The sequence below is a fragment of the Hemiscyllium ocellatum genome, chromosome 1 (assembly GCF_020745735.1).
Source record: "Hemiscyllium ocellatum isolate sHemOce1 chromosome 1, sHemOce1.pat.X.cur, whole genome shotgun sequence".
NCBI classification, from domain to species: domain Eukaryota; kingdom Metazoa; phylum Chordata; class Chondrichthyes; order Orectolobiformes; family Hemiscylliidae; genus Hemiscyllium; species Hemiscyllium ocellatum.
The window spans coordinates 146,350,252-146,370,318 of NC_083401.1; the positions used below are offsets into that span (position 1 = coordinate 146,350,252).

The 20,067-nt window shown below is 41.0% G+C and overlaps 1 protein-coding gene across 2 annotated transcripts in view; it reads left to right on the top strand.

Annotated features, from left to right (window-relative positions):
- Positions 1-20,067, top strand: part of lratb.1 (lecithin retinol acyltransferase b, tandem duplicate 1) — a 156,734-nt gene that overhangs the window by 62,319 nt on the left and 74,348 nt on the right. For both annotated transcript variants that reach the window (XM_060832622.1, XM_060832632.1), the window contains 3 exons: positions 978-1,084; positions 10,518-10,626; positions 10,843-10,942. In XM_060832622.1, coding sequence (XP_060688605.1) covers positions 978-1,084; positions 10,518-10,626; positions 10,843-10,942 — 316 coding nt within the window. The remainder of the gene's footprint in view (positions 1-977; positions 1,085-10,517; positions 10,627-10,842; positions 10,943-20,067) is intronic.

Consider the following 20,067-nt stretch of genomic DNA (forward strand, 5'->3'; position numbering starts at 1 on the left):
GACTGCAGACCCACAGCATCTTGACTATCGTTTGATAATTTCAGGATGGCCAAAAAGTACTGGCTTAACCAGCGATGCCCACATCCTGTGAATGATTTTAAAAAAGAATAAATTAGGGAATTAAAAAAATCATTATATCAGGATTGATTATGACCTGTGTGAGAATGATCTATGTTTTTTGTGAAAAATAATGATGATGCATTTTGTAGAAAATGATAATGTTTGCAGAATGATGAAACATGTAGAAGGCAATCAGGCAGTATATAAAGGATGGTTACATGTATAGTGCTGTGCTCAGAACAAACTGCACTAAGCAATGACTTACGATTTTGGATAAATGTGACAACCAGTTTGTACACAGCAAGCCCCCACCAATGGCATTAAGACTAATATCCAATTTATCTATTTTATGTGGTGCTGATTGAGTAAGGGATATTGGTCAGCCCACAATGATAAAGCTATGTTCTTCAAGTAGTAAATGTTCACCTGTATACTGAATTGTGTTTAAAAAAAATATAAAATATAATTTTTCTGATTGAACTTTTATTTTCAGAGATGGCCCTATATTTTTGCACTTCCTTTTAACAGACTCAAATGCGAGTAGATGTTATTTTTTCTGGTTTTGCTTTCTGAAAACCTTGTGTAACTTGTAATAATTCGCTTACATTTTGATCATCTTTGGTCTCTTGTAAAGAGTCTGATTTTCCTTTCTCTCTTTTCATGAAAATGCCTCCTATCCCTGGTGTTATCTTAATGAGTTTCTTCCACATTTATCCACAGCCAGGTCATGCCAATTTCTGTGCACTTGCATCTTGTATTATGTTCCATTGCTTTCCTTCCTCTTGATCATTCCTCACTCTACGATAGTTTGAATTTAAATGATTACAGCATGCTGCAGTGACGTTGTTTTTTTTTATTAATAACTGACTTCAGAATTTGTTCTTTATATCATTTTTTTCCAATTACTTGGTATTTAGGTTTGTGCTACATATTTAGATGGGTACCGAGCCACAGCTGTCTGCCCAGTTGGAGGATCTCGAGCTGTAGAAAAAGGAAGAAGAACAGCAGAAAGTATTTTGAAGAGGTACGTTAAAAAAAAAATCAGAGAAATCATACAATCCCTACAGCTTGGAAGCAGGCAGTTTGGCCCAATGAGCCCACACTGCCTGAGGTACATTTGTTTTAATGCAAGAAGTACAGTAGGTAAGGCAGACAAACTTAGGGCTTGGATTAGTACCTAGGAGTATGATGTTATTGCTATTACTGAGACTTAGTTGAGTGATGGGCGTAATTGGCAACTAAATATCCCAGGATATTGATGCTTCAGGCGGGATAGAAAGGGAGGTAAAAGGGGTGGACAAGTTGCATTACTGGTCAGAGAAGATATCATACGTGTACTGAAGAAGGGCACTGTGGAAGATATGAGCAGTGAGGCAATATGGGCAGAGCTCAGAAATAGAAAAGATATGATAACAATGTTGAGACTGCAGTACAGGCCTCCCAATAGCAAGCATGAGATAGAGGTATAAATACGTGGAGAGATCAGCGAAAGATGTAGGAGCAACAGGGTGGTGGTGATAAGAGATTTTAATTTTTCTAACATTAACTAGGATTCACCTAGTGTTAGATGTCAGCATGGAGCAGAATTTGTGAAGTGCATCCAGAAGGATTTTCTAGAGCAATATGTAAGTAGTGCAAATTGGGAAAGGGCCATACTGGATTTAGTGTTGGGCAATGAACCCAACCAGGTTATTGAGCTTTCAGTAAGGGATTACTTTGGGAATAGTGATCACAGGTTCCATAACTTTTAGAATACTCATGGACAAAGACGAGTGTGGTCCTAAAGACAGTGTGTTAAATTGGGGGAAGGCCAACGATACCAAAAATTAGCAGAAGCTGGGCAATATAGATTGGGAGCAGCTGTTTGAAGGGAAATCCACACTTGATATATGGGAGGCTTTTAAATAGAGTTCAGGAAAGGCACGTTCCTGTAAAAATGAGGAATAAAAATGGCGAGATTAGGGAACCATGAATGACAGGTGAAATTGTGAGACTAGCTAAGAGGAAAAAGGATGCGTACATAAGGTCTAGACGACTGAAGACAGACAAAGCTTTGGAAGAATATCAGGAATGTAGGACCAATCTGAAATGAGGAAATATGAGGGCTAAAAAGGGTCATAAGTTATTCTTAGCAAGCAGGGTTAAGAAAAATCCCAAAGCCTTTTATTCGTATATAAGGAGCAAGAGTGTAACTAGAGAAAGGGTTGGCCTACTCAAGGACAAAGGAGGAAAGGTATGCGTGGAGTCAGAAAAAATGGGTGAGACTTTAATGAGAACTTTATATTGGTATTCATCGAGGAGAGAGACTTGGTGCATGTTGAGTTTAGGGATAGATCTTTAATTACGGCCCAATGGCTCAGTGATTAGCACTGCTGCCTCACAGCGTCGGAGATCCGGGTGCGATTCCCACCTTGAGCGACTGTCTGTGTGAAGTTTGTTCATTCTCCCTGTGTCAGTGTGGGTTTCTCCAGGTGCTCCAATTTCTTCCCACAGGCCATGCTAAATTGCCCATAGTGTTAGGTACATTAGTCAGGGATACATGTACGGGAATGGGTCTGGGTGGGTTACTCTTCGGCGGTTCGGTGTGGACTTGTTGGGCCGGAGGTACTCTAGGGAATCTAATCTAATCTACTCTAGGTCAAGTCGGCATAAGGAGGGAAGAAGTGTTGTGTATTGTAAAAGGCATTAAGGTGGACAAGACCCAGGTCTGGATGGGATCTATCCCAGGTTATTGAAGGATGCGAGAGAGGAAATAGCTGGGGCTTTAACGGACATCTTTGCTGCATCCTTGAACACGGAGGAGGTCCCAGACGACTGGAGAATTGCTAATGTCCCCTCTTTTAATCCAGGTAATTACAGACCTGTGAGCCTGATGTCAGTGGTAGGTAAGCTACTGGAGGAGATCCTAAGGGATAGGATATATACCATATGGAAGAAAATGAGCTTATCAGTAATAGGCAGCATGTTTTTGTGCAGGAAGAGTCATGTCTTACAAACCTAGGCTTCTTTGAAGATGTGACAAAGTTGATTGATGGGGGAAGAGATGTAGATGTCATATACATGGACTTTAGTAAGGTGTTTGATAAGGTTCCCCATGGTAGGCTGACGAGGAAGGTAAGTCGCATGGGATCCAGGGTGTTCTCATTAGATGGATAGAGAACTGACTGGGCAACAGGAGACAGAGTAGTAGTGGAAGGGAGCTTCTCAAAATGGAGACCTGTGAACAGTGGTGACCCACAGGGATCAGTGTTGGGACCATTTTGTTTGTAATATACTTAAATGATTTGGAGGAAGGTGTAGGTTGCCTCATTGCAGATGACACTAAGATTGTGGTAATAGCAGATAGTGAAGGGGACTGTCAGAGAATACAGCAGAAGAAAGATAGATTGGAGAGTTAAGCAGAGAAATGGCAGATGGAGTTCAATCCGGACAAATGCGAGGTAATGCATTTTGGAAGATGCAATTCAAGAGCAAAATATACAATAAATGGAAAAGTCTTGGTGAAAATTGATGTACAGAGAGATCTGGGTATTCAGGTCCGTTGTTCCCTGAAGGTGGCAATGCAGGTCAGTAGAGTGGTCAAGGCATACAGAATGCTTTCCTTCATTGGACAGAGTATTAAGTGCAAGAGTTGACAAGTCATGTTACAGTTGTATAAAACTTTAGTTCGGCCACATTTGGAATACTGCGTACAGTTCTGGTTGCCATATTACCAAAAGGATGTGGATGCTTGGAAAGGATGCAGAGGAGGTTCATCAGGCTGTTGCCTAGTATAGAGGGTGCTAGTTATGAGGAGATATTAAGTAGATTAGAATTATTTTCATTGGGAAGATGGAGGTTTGGGGGGGACCTGATTGAGGCCTACAAAATCATGAGGTGTAGACAGGGTGGATAGCAAGAAACCTTTTCCCAGAGTGGAGGACTGAATTACTGGGGGTCACAAGTTCAAAGTGAGAGGGGAAAAGTTTAGGGGAGATACGTGGAAAGTTCTTCACGCAGGGGGTTGTGGGTACCTGAAATGTGTTACCAGTGGAGGTGATGGGGGCAGGAAGGATAGCATCATTTAAGATATATCTAGACAGACACATGAATGGGCAGGGAGCAGAGGGATACAGATCCTTAGAAAATAGGATACAGGTTTAGATCGAGGATCTGGATCGACTCAAGCTTCGAGGGTTGAAGGGCTTATTCCTGTGCTGTAAGGTTCTTTCTTCTTGCCCATCTGAGGAACATCCCATCCAAACCCTTTCCCTCTACCATTTCCCTGTAACCCTGCATTTCCCATGGCTAATCCATCTAACTTACACATCCCTGGGCACTATGTGCAGTTTAGCATGGCCAATTCACCTAATCTAAACATTTTTGGACTGTGGGAGGAAACCAGATCACCCAGAGGAAACCAACACAGACACAGGCAGAACATACAAACTCCACATAGATAGTCTCCCTCCAGTCTCTCCGCGACCCAAGGCTGGAATCAAACCCAGGTCCCTGGCGCTGTGAGGTAGCAGGGCCAAACAGTGAGCCACTATGCTGTAGGAAATTATTTAACACATACAAACATGCAATATTCAGTGCAGAGAAAAAGCTACTTAGCCTCTTGTGTGTGTGCTAGAGTGAAGATGATATTTTGAAAGTTACTCCCTTTCTAAAGAATGGAAATGTGTTCTTTTGGAAAAATAAATTTTCTACACTGTAGATACTTTTTAAAACTTTTTTCTTATCATCTTCACTGCAGAAATTAGCTATTGTGCTCCAAACATGTTTTGTAATCTACACTGGTATTGGTCTTTGCACTGTAACATTAACAGAAGAGCTAAATTCCAAAGGTGAGGTGAGAGTAATAGCCCTTGAAATTAAGGCTGCGTTTGACCGATTGTGGCATCAAGGACCCCTAGAAAAATTGGAATCAATGTAAATCTGGGTGAAACTCTCCACTAGTTAGAATCAAAACAGTCACAGAGGAAGATGGTTTTTGTTGTTGGAGGAATGTCATCTCGGCTCCAAGACACCCCTACTGCATTCCTCAGGATCGTGTTCTGAGCCCCACCATCCTCAGTTGCTATACCAATAAGCAACCCTCCATAGCAACATCAGAAGTAGGGTTATTCAGTATTTTTGCTCTTAACAAAATAAAGCAGTCCATTTCCAGATGCATCAAGACCTGGACAGTATGTAGGTTTGGGCTGATAAATGGCAAATAACACCCGTGCCACAAATGTGCAAGGCAGTTACTTCATTTTGCAAGAGAGAAGGACTTTCATGGACTTGCAATCACTGAATACATGACTAACAATAATCTGAGGTTATTATCGACGAGAAACTGAACTGGACTAGTCATATAAACGATGTGCCTGCAAGTGAGTAATTGATTACCTGACTCCCCAAAGCTTGTCCAGCATCCACAACAGAAGTTGGAAATGTGATAGAACACTCCCCACTTGCCTGGATGAATACAATGCTAACAGTATCCAAGAAGCTTGAAACCACCCTGAGCAAAGTAGCTCACTTGATTGACACCATATCTACAAACATTCACTCCCTCCACTACCAATGCTGAGTCATAGCATTGTATATCATCTACAAGATGCACTACAGAAATTCATGAAGACTCGCTAGACAGCACCTTCCAAATCCATGACGATTTCCATTTAAAAGGACAAGTGCAGCAAATGCATAGGAACGCCACCACCTGCAAATTTCCCTCCAAGCCCCTCGTTATCCTAATGTATATCACTGTTCTTTCACTTGGTCAAAATCGCTTGGTCAAACTCCTGGAACTCTGTCCCTAACGGCATTGTGGTTATACCTAGACTAAATGATGAAGAGGTGTCAGTTTTGGATTGGGATGGACAAAGTCAGAAGTCACATGTCACCAGGTTATAGTCCAAAAGATTTATTTGAAATCGCAAGCTTTCGGAACGCAGGGGTCCAAGAATGCACTTCATCACCATCTTTTCAAGAGTAATTAGGGAAGGCTGATAAATTCTAGTTCAGCCAGAAATAAATAAAAATCTTAGGACAACAAATTAAATTGGTACGTCCAGTTTCTTCAAATGAGCTTTGTTATTGACATTCTTTTATTTTAGTCTGAATATTTCCTCCATTAAACTACAATAGTGTTTCTAAGTACTGTGACAGAGCAGCATGTTGAAGTAAGATTGATCTGTGCACAGATAGATTGTAAGTATTTAATCGATATTTCCGTTCTGAATGGACAGGGGTGATGGGACAGCTTTTCTGAAACACAATATTTCATGAGCAGATCATCACAAAGTGTGAATCAGGAGGAAAGACAGTCACATTCAACATACTGTTGTGCATCTGGCTGCAGGGAATGACAGGAGTCAGTTGATTTGTGATGTTGGGTGACACCAACAGCGCTGCTTCATTTCCTGTACTGGTGAGATCACCACGAAAGTCCCACCTTCTCAACCTCGCCGCTGGCCTAATGTGTGGTGACCCTCAGGTTAAATTCACCAACAGCCATCTCTCTCTAACGAGAGAGCAGCCTATAGTCTTTACCTTAGCTTTACAGCAAATAACATTGTTGGCAGACTGCAGTTTCTTCTTTTGCATCTGATCATTGCTGGCTTTAGTGGAATGATCCATGGTTTCTCTTTCCTGTGAAGGGAGGACTTTTAAAAAGTATTTGTGACCTGTGACTGTCACTGGCAAGGCCAGTGTTTATTGTTCGTCCCTAAAAGTCATTGAGATTGCAGTGGTGATTGTGGTTATGTGATTATGAATGAACTGTTGCCATCCATGTGATGTAGGTACGCCCACAGTTCTGTTATGAAAAGAGTTCCAGAATTTTGAATCAACAAAAAAGAATGGCTTGGGAACCAGAACAGTAGGTTAGCAAGCGAAATGACTCAGGAGGAGTTATAGGCTAAGGCCGTAAGGCTAACAGGAAGACCAGGCAGGGAGAGGTGACTGAACGTGGTGGCACTGGCAGTCTGACATGCATTCATTTGAATGCAGGCAGTGTGACCAGTCAGGCAGATGAGCCTCAAATTTGAATTACTAATAGGTGCCTTAGACAGTGAAGAAGATTACCTCAGAGTATAGTGGGATCTTGATCAGATGGCCCAATGAGCCAAGGAGTGGCAGATGGAGTTTAGTTTAGACATCTGTATTTTGGAAAGGCAAATCAGTGCAGGACTTACACACTTAATTGTAAGGTCCTTGGAAGTGATGCTGAACAAAGAAACCTTGGAGTGCAGGTTCATAGTTCCTTGGATAGGATAGTGAAGAAGGCATGTAGTATGCTTTACTTTATTGGTCATTGCATGGAATATAGGAGTTGAGAGATAATGTTGCAGCTGTACAAGACGTTGGTTAGGCCACTTCTGGAATATTGGGTACAATTCTGGTCTGCCTCCTATCGGAAGGATGTTGTTAAACTTGAAAGGGTGCCAAAAAGATTTACAAAGATGTTGCCAGTGTTGGAGCATTTGAGCTATAGGGAGAGCCTGAAAATGTTGGAGCTGTTTTCCCTGGAACATTAGATGCTGAGGGGTGCCCTGATATAGGTTCAAAAAATCATTAGGGGTGTGGATAGGTAAATACACAAGGTCATTTCCCTGGAGTAGGGAGGGCCAGAATTAGGTTGAGAGTGAGGGGAGAAAAATTTACTAGAGACCTAAGGGACAACTTTTTCATGCAAAGAATGGTATGTGTGTGGAATGAGCTGCCAGAGGAAGTGGTGGAGGCTGATACAATTACAACATTTAAAAAACATTTGGATGGGTTTATGAATAGGAAGGGTTTAGAGGGATATGGACCAAGTGCTGGCAAATGGGAATAGATTAGGTTAGAATATCTGATCAACGTGGACAGGTTGGACCAAAGGATCTGTTTCTGTGCTGTACATCTCTATGATTATGACTCTATATAACTGTCAAGTTGTAGCTATGCAGAGACTTAGTGGAGAAAGGGCCAACACTAACAGCTTAATGTTCTGGGATTTAAATGTGTTCACGTGTCAAAGAGGTTGGTGGGGGGTGGGAGGGATGTTGTGTTAGTGATAAGAACGAATATCACAGCTTCTCTGAGGGAGGTCATCTTGGAGGGCTCATTCAATGAGGCTGTATGGGTATAGTCACTCTGATGGGATTGTACCACAGGCCTCCCAACAGCCAACAGGAGGTAGAAGAACAGATAGACGGACAGATGATGGAAAAATGTAAAAATAATAAGGTCGTTATGGTGGGTGATTTTAACTTCCCCTGTATTGGCTGGGACTCCCTTAGTGTCAGGAGCTTGAGTGGGGAGGAATTTGTTAGGTGTGTCCAGAGAAAAGATAAATCAAATTTAATCCTGACAAATGTGAGGTGATGTCTTTGGAGGATTTCATGCAGGAGGGAAGTATACAGTAAGTGGCAGAAGTATTAATATACAGAGGGATTGGGTGTACAAGTCCACAGTTCCCTGAAAATGGCAATATAAATGGATAAGCTGGTCAAAAAAGCATATGGCATGCTTGCCTTCCTCAGTTGGGGCTGAAAATGTGTTGCTGGAAAAGTGCAGCAGGTCAGGCAGCATCCAAGGAGCAGGAGAATCGACGATTCAGGCATGAGCCCTTCTTCGGGGCTCATTTGTATTGTTCTGGTCACCATCCGGCCAGAAGGATGTAGAGACTTTGGAGATGGTACAGAAAAGGTTTACCATGATGTTGACTGGTTTGGAGGGTATTTGCTATGAAGAGTGTTGGTTTGTTTTCATTTGAATGTTTTGAGGCTGAGGGGCAAACTCATAGAAAGTTTAGAAAATTATGAGTAGCCTGGATAGTTGGATTCTTTATCTCATGGTAAAACTGTCAACTACTCAACTATTTGATATATAAGGTGGAAAGTTTAAAGGAGGTGTGAGAGGTAAGTTTTTCACACAGTGGGTGCGAAGTGTGCAGTCAGAGGAGGTCTTAGAACCAGATCTAGCAGTTTTCCAGCAATTGTTTGTGATGGAACTAGATACAGTAGCAATGTTTAAGAGTTGTATTGACAGATACATGAATAGGCAGGGATTGGAGGGTATGAACCATGTAGAGCCAAAAGGTTTGTAGTTTAGAAAGGCATCAGTGTTGAAACAGATTTAGTTGGCCAAAGGGCCTATTCCTGTGCTATACTATTCTTTGTTCTTTGAATAACAACAATCCAGTTCCAAGTCAGAAATCTGTGAGATTGTGGGGGGAGTTTGTTCTGTTTCAATGTGCTTGGTGTCCTGGCCTTCTAGTCCATTGAGGTTAGGTGTTTGACGGGTGCTGTCAAAGAAAAGGTAGTGTCTTGATTGACTGCACCTTATTGATGGTGTATACACTTCATGCTTTTTGGGTCAGTGGTGGAGGAAATGAATTAGTTTAATGAATTGCATTTAAATTCTCCGACGCTTGATGGAACTTAAATTTGGGTCTCCAGAGAGCTGGTCCATACCTCTGAGTTACTAGACAATAAGATAATCACTGCGTGGGTAGTTTTTGAGGGAAGTGCAGTTTAAAAATCTAAAGCAAATAAACTAAGTGGTGCCAAAAATAAATACTGTTGGGAAGAGATTGAGATGTAAGGGATGAAACCCATAAACATATCAAAGGAGATAATGGCATAATGGTGATGTCACTGGACTCGCAATCCAGAGGCCAAAGCAAATGCTTTGAGGACTAATAGTGACAGTAAAATTATCGTTGATTGTTATAAAACTCCATCTGGTTTACTAATGACCTTTAGGATAGGAATTCTGCTCTCCTTATTTGGTATCATCTGCCATGGGTCAGGAGTCACATGTGCTTAACTCTTAATTTCCCTCAGAATTACTCTCTGGGCGGCACGGTGGCACATTGGTTAGCACTGCTGCCTCACAGAGCCAGAGACCCGGGTTTAATTCCTACCTCAGGCAACTGTCTGTGTGGAGTTTGCACATTCTCCCCGTGTCTGTGTGGGTTTCCTCCGGGTGCTCCGGTTTCCTCCCACAGTCCAAAGATGCGCAGTTCAGGTGAGTTGGCCATTCTAAATTGCCAATAGTGTTAGGTGCATTAGTCAGAGGAAAATGGGTCTGGGTGAGTTACTCTTTGGAGGGTTGGTGTGGACTTGTTGGGCTAACTTGTTTCCACACTGTAGGGAATCCTAAAAAAAATGTCCTAATAAGACACTCAATTCAATGGTAATTTAGCATGGAAAACAAATTCTCCTGGAGAGGTCCCGAGATAGAATTAAAAAACACAAAAAAAATTGAACTCGAAATCAGATCAGCCTTATTGCATCAGAGGATTCATTTACTTCTATCACAATGCACTGTGCTTTCCTCATCACCAGCTTTTCCCATTCCCATTTTCTGAGAGACAGAAGTTACTCCATTGGAAAATGAAATTCTGCTAACTCATAGTGATACGTATATGTTGTAAAATTTGGTAAATTGTTTGTGATTCTAAAGCAGTCTTTCTCTTTATTTGTTGACTCTTGCAGGGTACGACGCATGTTCAAACAGATGGGTCTGGATGACTTCAAATCAGTTAATGTTCAGATTTTGGGATCTGAAGAAATCTATGGCAAGCATGCTGTAAAGAAGACAGATGTATGTGAAGTTATTTTATAAATAATAAATAAGTGTAGTGATCAATGTTTCAAACTTTTTTCAGTTACTCGGCTGCATCATCTTCGCAATTTGAGTTTCAAAGTGATTAGATATGCAAACGTTCATGCAATGGAAAGTGACAATTCCTTAAGTTTCTCTCTGTTTATTGTGGATGTTTACTGGTTAATGTGGAAATGCTGTGGTTTGGTTCTACAGAGTCCTCGTGAAACTGTTATATGGCTGGCTGTTCATCACATGCAGAAGAAAGCCCTAGAAGTCTTTTCCCGTGAAGTTGCACCAGCTGGTACTGGAATGGGTAAGTGGGCATTGCTTCTTTGTATATTTGCTTGCAAAAAAATTAACCAATATAGATTTATTTTGAACTGCCCATAAATGCTATTTTAGAAATTTAAACAATTCAAACAGATTATGAATTGATGTGGGAATTTCACTAAATGTTTTGAGAAATTTTCATTCATGTTAAGTTTTCAGACAGACAAACAAGAAAAACTTGTTTTGTGCAATTATGGTACTGGCATTCATTTTTGAAATTGCATCCACAGGATTAGATATGGCAATATAATTTCATGTGCTCATCGTAGAATGAACCCTGTATCAGGAATGAGGCCAATATTGATTAACATGGCACAACTAAACATGTAGGCAGGAGGTCTTTCCTATGCTCTCAAAGCACAGTTTGCCATTGTGTTTTTTTTCCCTCTGTACGGCTGGAGTGGGTTGTCATTTTAATTCCCTCCATTTGTGAAAAAGTATTTGTTGTGGGCTTGAGGGAGGAAACTAGCAAGGGAATCCACAATGCTTCATGTTTTCCCAGTGCTCTGAATGGTATGCCTCACAGATGTACTTAATGTGCAAGTTTGTAATGAGAAGTGTCCGGTTACAGCATTGTAATATTTTAAATGTTTCCATTCGTCTACATGTAACTGTCAACATAGCAATCACTGTTAGACTATGGCCACTTGGCTGCTATACTCGAAGATAACTAGTATTTACGGAACTGCATCCCACCAAGGTTTTGCTGCTTTGGGTAGAATGGGAAAATGGAAAAAGTTGGCAAGAGGAAAAGGGCTTGGTGGATGTATGAATATTTCTTCAGTTTTCTGAGATAAGAACAGTTTTGTTTAGAAATGCATATCTCCCTGGGTTGTGCTGACACTGTCTGCAGTGATACAATCATCATTTTACACAATAGCTTGTATCATCTTCGTGACTGATGTGCTTGCCTTTATTAGTCAGTGCATTGAGTATACAAATTGGCATGTCATGTTGTGGCTGTACAGGACATTGGTTTCGGAAGTTCTGGTGTCCCTCCTATAGAAAAAATGTTGTTAAACTTGAAAGGGTTCCAAAAAGATTTACAAGGCTGTTGCCTGGTTGGAGGGTTTGAACTACAGAGAGAGGTTGAATAGGCTGGGGCTGTTTTCCCTGGAGTGTTTGAAGTTGGTGAGTGGCCTTTTGAAATTTATAAAATCACGAGGGACATGGATAGTGTGAATAGCCGAAGTCTTTTTCTCGACGGGGCTATCCAAACCTAGAGGATGTAGGTTTAAGGTGAGAGAGGAATGATTTAAAAAAGGACCAAAGGAGAATGCAGAGGCTGGTGCATATATGGAATGAGCTGCTAGAGGAAGTGGTAGAAACTGGTACAACTACAGCATTTAAAAAGCATCTGGATGGGTATGTAAATCGGAAGGTTTTAGAGGGATATTTGGGACAAATGTGGGCAAATGGGACTAGATTAATTTAGGATATGTGATCAGTATGAACAAGTTGGACCAAAGAGTCTGTTTTCTCTATGGTCTCTTTGCCAGTAGCTTTATTGTTAGAAATGTGAAGGTTTGTAAGTTTGTAATGTTTTAGGACCATGCCATTAACTTCGAGCAAAATGGCAATGTAGAGAGTCGCACTATCAGGGCCTGCCAGTTCATGTGTTGATTTCTGAGCTCCAACTCCGCTTTTTTTTAACCCAGCTTGGCCCTGAGGCCTGTCCTTGGTGGATACCGGTTGAATTTGTATGGCGTGTGAGGGGACAAATTTGGGAGATGGGATATAGAAGGCATGATTTGATATCTATCAGCACAACATTAGTCTCTGTTTCATAAGCCATATCAGGGCTATGAAGGGTTATGGAAAGGGGGCTTAGATTAGCAAGAATTGTGTAAGGGAGCATGGAGTGAGTAGAGGAGTATAGGATGACATGGAACTAGGGAACTATGGGACCATGGGAAATGGATCTTGGATCATGAGGTATCATATGTTAACAAGAATGTGACATGGAGACAGTTGAGGGTGAGTTTTCATTGCTTTGACTCTATATTGGTGCAGGGCTTCTGCGCAGTTTGCCTCCACACAAGGCAGTAAGAAAGTGTCCAAACTTCTTCTGTGCTATGTGCCACTACTCCACAATGTTTATACTATCCACTGAAACCTAAATCCAGGACAGTTTTTCCTGGATCAGATTTGTAGAGACTGGAATTGTCCTTAACCTGCGCTTCTAACCCAAGAGTGAAAATGTGTGCCTAATCTCTGAAGTCCCAGTAAAGGGACAAAACTCCAAAAGGATACCTTGTCAGCATTCATACCTGAATGCAAGGCCCATGTTGTTCACAATGCTCTGGAAATGGATATTCAGAGGGAGGGAGTCCCAATAAGCCCAATAGGATTGGTTGTGTTGCAGGGTGTTTTAAAGTACTTGTGAACTTCACAGAGTGTGTTAGTCTACTGGAATCCAAGCAAAAGAGAGTGCCATGCGATAAAGGTAGTAAGTCTCTCTAAAATGAGACTAAAATGAGACAGAGTGAGGGAGAGAAGGATATCACTGCTTTAAGACCTCATGATTGAGAGAAATTGATGAGAGGGAGGTATTTCAAGCTTGATCCTAAATGTAAAATACAAATTGGGATTAGAAGTTATCTAGCTGGGAAAGGAAAAGAAGGGAATCAAAACCCACAGTTACTTTGGACTGGTTGTAGGTGAATAAAGTGTCTAGCTAAGAGGTGGAGTGGAACTTATCCCTCTCTAATGTGGTATGGGTAATGACGAAAGGTGAAGGAAATGTAATAGGAGTGAAAACATCAGAATCTTGATATCCACAAAAGGTTTTGGGGTTTTTTTCCCCTATAAATGTTAACTTCAGAAACTCGCAATTGAGTAGCAACCACCTTACGTCTATGCACTTAGTCTATAGAGAGGTCAAGGGGTACTGCTGCCAGAAGCACACTCAGTCAAGGGCTTATCTGATTCTAGTCTTCAGGGTGATTGGCTGTGGTCAGTCAAACTCCTACTAGAGTACTTCTGGTCTGAGAATTTGGCATGTTCACTCCAACCACAGTCCAATTTGACATGTTCATGTCAAGAGCAACTAGGCCAAGGATTACAAGTAAGGCAGTTTCAACAGTGATATATTCGAGCATCACAGTGTGAGGACCAGTTCCTGGCTTCCACCACCTGAAATGGTGTACAGCTAGGCTTTACATATGACGATAGTAGCATGAACATTGGAAGGTCTGTCAAGCACGACCACTTCTTCTACATGATTCGATGGTAGAGCCCAGCTGGATCATTAGTGAACTGAAGAACAAGAGATAACCTGAAAAAAAGTTACTCAAGCACCATGAATCTCACATGTGAAGACATGCTAACTGAAAATGGGCATTCTGGATTAGTGGTGCTGGAAGAGCACAGCAGTTCAGGCAACATCCGAGGAGCAGTAAAATCGACATTTTGGGCAAAATCCCTTCATCAGGAATACAGGCAGAGAGCCTGAAGGGTGGAGAGATAAGTGAGAGGAGGGTGGGGGTGGGGAGAAAGTAGCACAGAGTACAATAGGTGAGTGGGGGAGGGGATGAAGGTGATAGGTCAGGGGGGAGGATGGAGTGGATAGGTGGAAAAGAAGATAGGCAGGTAGGACAAGTCATGGGGACAGTGCTGAGCTGGATGTTTGGACCTGGAGTGAGGTGGGGGAAGGGGAAATGAGGAAACTGTTGGAGTCCTCATTTGAGGAAACTGTTGGATGCCCTGAGGTTGAAGTGTTCCGGGGCGGAAGATAAGGCATTCTTCCTCCAGGCGTCTCGTGGTGAGGGAGCGGCGGTGAAGGAGGCTCAGGACCTCCATGTCCTCAGCAGAGTGGGAGGGGGAGTTGAAATGTTGGGCCACATGGCAGTATGGTTGATTGGTGCGGGTGTCCCGGAGATGTTCTCTAAAGCGCTCTGCTAGGAGGCGTCCAGTCTCCCCAATGTAGAGGAGACTGTATCAGGAGCAACGGGTACAATAAATGATATTGGTGGATGTGCAGGTAAAACTTTGATGGATGTGGAAGGCTCCTTTAGGGCCTTGGATGGAGGTGAGGGAGGAGGTGTGTGGACAGGTTTTACAGTTCCTGCAGTGGCAGGGGAAGGTGCCAGGATGGCAGGGTGGGTTATAGGGGGGTGTGGACCTGACCAGGTAGTCACGGAGGGAACGGTCTTTGCGGAAGGCGGAAAGAGGTGGGAATGGAAATATATCCCTGGTCTTTTTGGAGGTGGCAGAAATGTCAGTGGATGACTTGGTTTATGCGAAGGTTGGTAGGGTGGGAGGTGAGCACCAGGAGCATTCTGTCCTTGTTACGGTTGGAGGGGTGGAGTCTGAGGGCAGAGGTGAGGGGTGTGAACGAGATGCGTTGGATGGCAAATTTAACCACGTGGGAAGGGAAATTGCGGTCTCTGAAGAAGGAGACCATCTGGTGTGTTCTGTGGTGGAACTGGTCCTCCAGGGAGCAGATACGGCGGAGGAATTGGGAATACGGGATGGCATTTTAGCAGGAGGTAGGGTGGGAAGAGGTGGAATCCAGGTAGCTGTGGGAGTCGGTGGGTTTGTAAAATATGTCGGTGTCAAGTCGATCGTCATTAATGGAGCTGGAGAGGTCCAGGAAGGGGAGGGAGGTGTCAGAGATGGCCCAGGTAAATTTAAGGTCAGGGTGGAATGTGTTGGTGGAGTTGATGAATTGCTCAACCTCCTCGTGGGAGCACGAGGTGGCCCCAATGCAGTCATCAGTGTAGCGGAGGAAGAGGTGGGGAGTGGTGCCGGTGTAATTACGGAAGATTAATTGTTCTACATAGAAAATGGGCATATCTGACCCAGATAAAATATGACTGGGGAGGGAGATGTTCAGTTGTTTTTGATGCTAAATGAGGTATTTTTTTTGTAGTTGAGGGGATTGTTATGAATATGTGTATATTTTTATGGGGAAGTAGGAAAATTCTGCACTTGTAAGATATTGAACTGTTTGGCCACTTTCTGTAATTAAAAGGTTTATTATGCTTATTTGCTGGAGGACCTGTCTTTGGAAGAGACTGAGTCCTCTTCGTTGATGGTTGCTTAGCAATGGTCTGGCTTTGGTTTCTGCTTCAAACAGGAATTGGAAAGAAAAAAAAGGCAAGCAGCAGTGAGGCAGCAATGTCTCTTTTTTTTTCCTCCTGCTTAAAATTTGAGAATCTGACAAAGCTAACATCTTAGTATTTTAGCTACTTTGCAAATCTTAAAATGCTGTCCAATGATTTGAATCCAGCTTGATATCTAATCAGGTTGGAACTTTGTTTAAAAGGTTTTTCCATTGGTCATTGAACTGGCAATTCAGAAACCTGTATCTTTGTTTTATAGACTGTTGATTAATAACACCATTAGACATAGGAGCAGAATTAGGCTGCTTGGCACATCAAGTCTGCTCCGCCATTCAATTATAACAGATATGTTTCTCAAACTCATTCCCTTGCCTTCTCCCTATAACCCTTGGTCTCCCTACTATAATGAAGATACTTTCCATCTCTGATGGGGTAGTTTTCACCTTTTCTTAAAAAATGTGCAATCGCTGCAGAACCATTGTTGTTCCATGAGTTTGTTTGAAATTTAAAGAGAATATGATTCCAATTCTGAATTAAAGCTTGGATATTAATCAGTATTGCCTTGTATTTGAAGAATAAATTTTGTATTTTAAAAAATAGATTATTTTGAGTTTATTGAAGAAACCTGTGAAAATCTTTTTATTCTGAATAACAGTGCTAAAGGGAAAGCAATTGACCATTTTGATTGAATTTCAACATTTATGCTAAAAGGGTGCATTGTGGAGTGGGACTTGATTCTCAGCTAATTCTTCCAGAATAAATTACTGACTAAACTAGTGTTTAGTCGATTTGCTTTTAGTTTGTCTGTTACAATAAAGTTTTCAACTTTGAAATTTTGTTGTGTAATTCTTTTAAATTGATCTCAAGAATCTCAAATTTTCTCTTAAAATTATTGATTTCTACAAGGACCATAAAAATGTGCTAAATATAACAGGAAAACAGATTTTTAAAATAAAGTTCATATGTTAATGATCAGGGTTAGCATGCACGTACACCAACAATTCTGGAATTTTTGTCTCCATATTTCAGGAACATGGTTTGGGGCTGGTACTGTGAAAGTTGCTCCCTTGAGTTAGGAGGGCTATGAGCTGAATAAACTGGGCCTTTATCCTCTAGAGGTGAGAAGAAGGAGAGGTGATCTTGTTAAAACAATTAAATTCTGAAAGGACTTGATGAGGTTAACACAGATGATGCTGCCCTTGGTTGGGAAATCTGGAAAGGAGTCAATCCTTTAGAGAATCATAGAACTCAAGAAGCAGAAGGAGGTCATTCAGTATATTGGGTCCACAGTGACCCTCAGAAGAGCATCCTACCCAGACCCAGCCCACCAACACATCCTGTAACTCCTCATTTCGCATGGCTAGTCCACCTAACCTATACATTCCTGAATACTATGGATAATTTTAGGATGGCCAGTCCACCAAACCTGCACATCTTTGGATCGTGGAAGGAAACCACAGCATCCCGAGGAAACTCACACAGACACAAGGAGAGCATGCAAACTCCACACAGGCAGTTGCACACGGGTTAAGTCAAACCCAGGTCTCTGATGCTGTGAGTTTAGGATTGAGATGAGAAAGGTTGTAAATCTTTTGAACTCTCTAGTTTAGTTCGTTGTAAATGTGCCATCATCAGCTGTATTTAAAGCTGAGATAGAGGTATTTTTGGTGTCTGAGGAATCAATAGGTATTTGAAGCTCAGGAGTGTGAATTGAAAGCCAGGATTAGCTATGGTCAGAGCAGTTCAATGAGCCAAATTGTTTCCTTCTTGTGATCTTATCTTTTCTGCTCCTTGTTAGTTCTACAGTCTTTTCAAACATTAGACTTCATGTCCTAATGCATCTGTTGCTTGCCCAAGAAGGAGTGCAGTTAAGTTAATCTCTCCAGTCTTTGCCAGCAATACTTTCCAGTGGCCAGGTAAACAGAGAGGCATATTCTCGAATTTTTTTCGATTGCTTGCCAGACAAACCTATTCCATCCTTGCCTAGCTTTTCTATTACCCTAATGTACATGTAATAAATCTAGTCCCACGGAAGTTCACCAAATAAAACCTAAAATGGCAAATTATCAGCTTGCAGATAAAATGCTCTGAAACTGAGAGAGAAGTTCCATGGAAGAAATCTAATCATTTCAAAGCTATAAAAGTTTTGAGACGGAAATACTTGATTGTTTGTGCTTATTGAACTAATAATAAGGTGTAAATTTAGGATTTTCACATGAAGAATGAGAGAAGTGCAAGTATTATTCAGCGACAGCTGTTAAAATGTGTCAGTTTTACCCACATGTGACTATTGAGGTCGACTTTAATCATAATTCAGAGAGACTTTGATAAATACATGGCAATGAAGAATCTGAAGCTTATGGGTAAGAGCAGGAACTGGGTTTGGAATAGACGGCGCCAGTTGAAGTTCACAGGCACAACACTGTCATTCTCTGCAGTAGTTTATTTGGCTCTTCATGCTCCCTTTTCAACATGTGTAACAATATGGCTTTGATCAAACTATCACCCTACTCCATGAGCAGCAGCTGCACAAAGGCCTTTGAGATTTTTGTGGAGATCTTTAAATCTGTCAAGTGTTTTGTACCTTAACCCAGTATCCCTAATAATTACTTTCTCCACCTGTTTCATTGCTCTCCAAGATAAGGGTGAATTTCAAAACTTTTCTTCATGTCTGTAGAGATTAGAAATGACAAGTTTGGAAAAACATTTGGAAAGGGAATGTAAATGATTCCTTGACTTAAATAATATTTGTGTATTTAACAGTTTGAATTAAAAATCCCAGTATGGAAATAGTTCTAACTTTTAATATTTCTGCCAGTTCAAATCTTTGTCTATTGACAGTCCAACCACAATGTTGAGTTTTTTTTTCTTTGAAGCCCTTGCAACTACTTGTTTTTCCTTTTCCTTTCTTCTTAAAAATAGCTTTAATAAAAAATATTTGCATGAGGTAGATCATTGACCAGTCACAAGACTTACATTTGAATTCAAGAGTATTTCATTCAACTTTACAGTTTATATTGTAAATGATTTTTCTTCTCCCCTTCAACATAAGCGTAGATATGAATGAATTGATTACGTGCTGCACGAGTTCAAGCACATGAAAAGGATTATGTAAATTTTGTTTTGCAAAAGTAAGATTGCTTGCACTGGTTCTTCAATTAGTCAGGACGGCATAAATTTAGGATTAACTTAAAAGAATGAAAGGGAAAGGGTAACAATTGTTTCCATACAGTTATTAAAATCTTGGAACATCACTCAGCATTGAGTCACATTTTGTGTGCTAACACGAAAGCATTCATTAGAATGAACTATACACCATTAATGAACTGAGGCATAAATCCAAAGTTGCTCAAGTAAATAGGCCAATTACTTGAGTTGGTGTTTGTTGGTAATGAGTGCAGCGGACAATGATACAATGTACTTATTGCCAAAGGCTTTGAATCAAAATCCACAACAGTCTTATTATCTTTACAAAACTTGAAATGCAATATTTTCCCAGGAGCTTACAGAATATAAACCTTTTTAAGGAGGGGAAGTATTTCTGCTGTGTAAAAGAGGTAATAACATAATACTGGGCAGTAAACTGAAAATATAAACACTAGGTGTGAAATTAATCTTGGACGCTTAAACAAGATACACATTGGCTGGAAACCCAAATTCAGTCCTCGATTTTTTTTCCTTTCTATTCAAGATAGCTGGGTGGCATATAATATTGTTTGGTTCTTACAAATGAATTCATCATTTTGATGTGGAAGCACTTGTGAAGGAACGTCCATCTCACTTCATTAATATCATCTAATTTTGATTGTCAGGAACCGCAATGGTTATCTTCTGATTGTATGAGAAATTGCTATGTACTAGGTTAGTTTGGTTTCAGTCTTTAAGGATGTTCTCCTAGATTCATTTCTAATTTTAAGCCTGTTTGTTACATAATCAGAAGTGTTTTCAACATTACTTTCAAATTCTAATTTTAATTTAAAGTTGCTGTGTATGAGAGTTGTTATATTTCAATACGTTGGTGCAAAATAATATACCTTGCAGT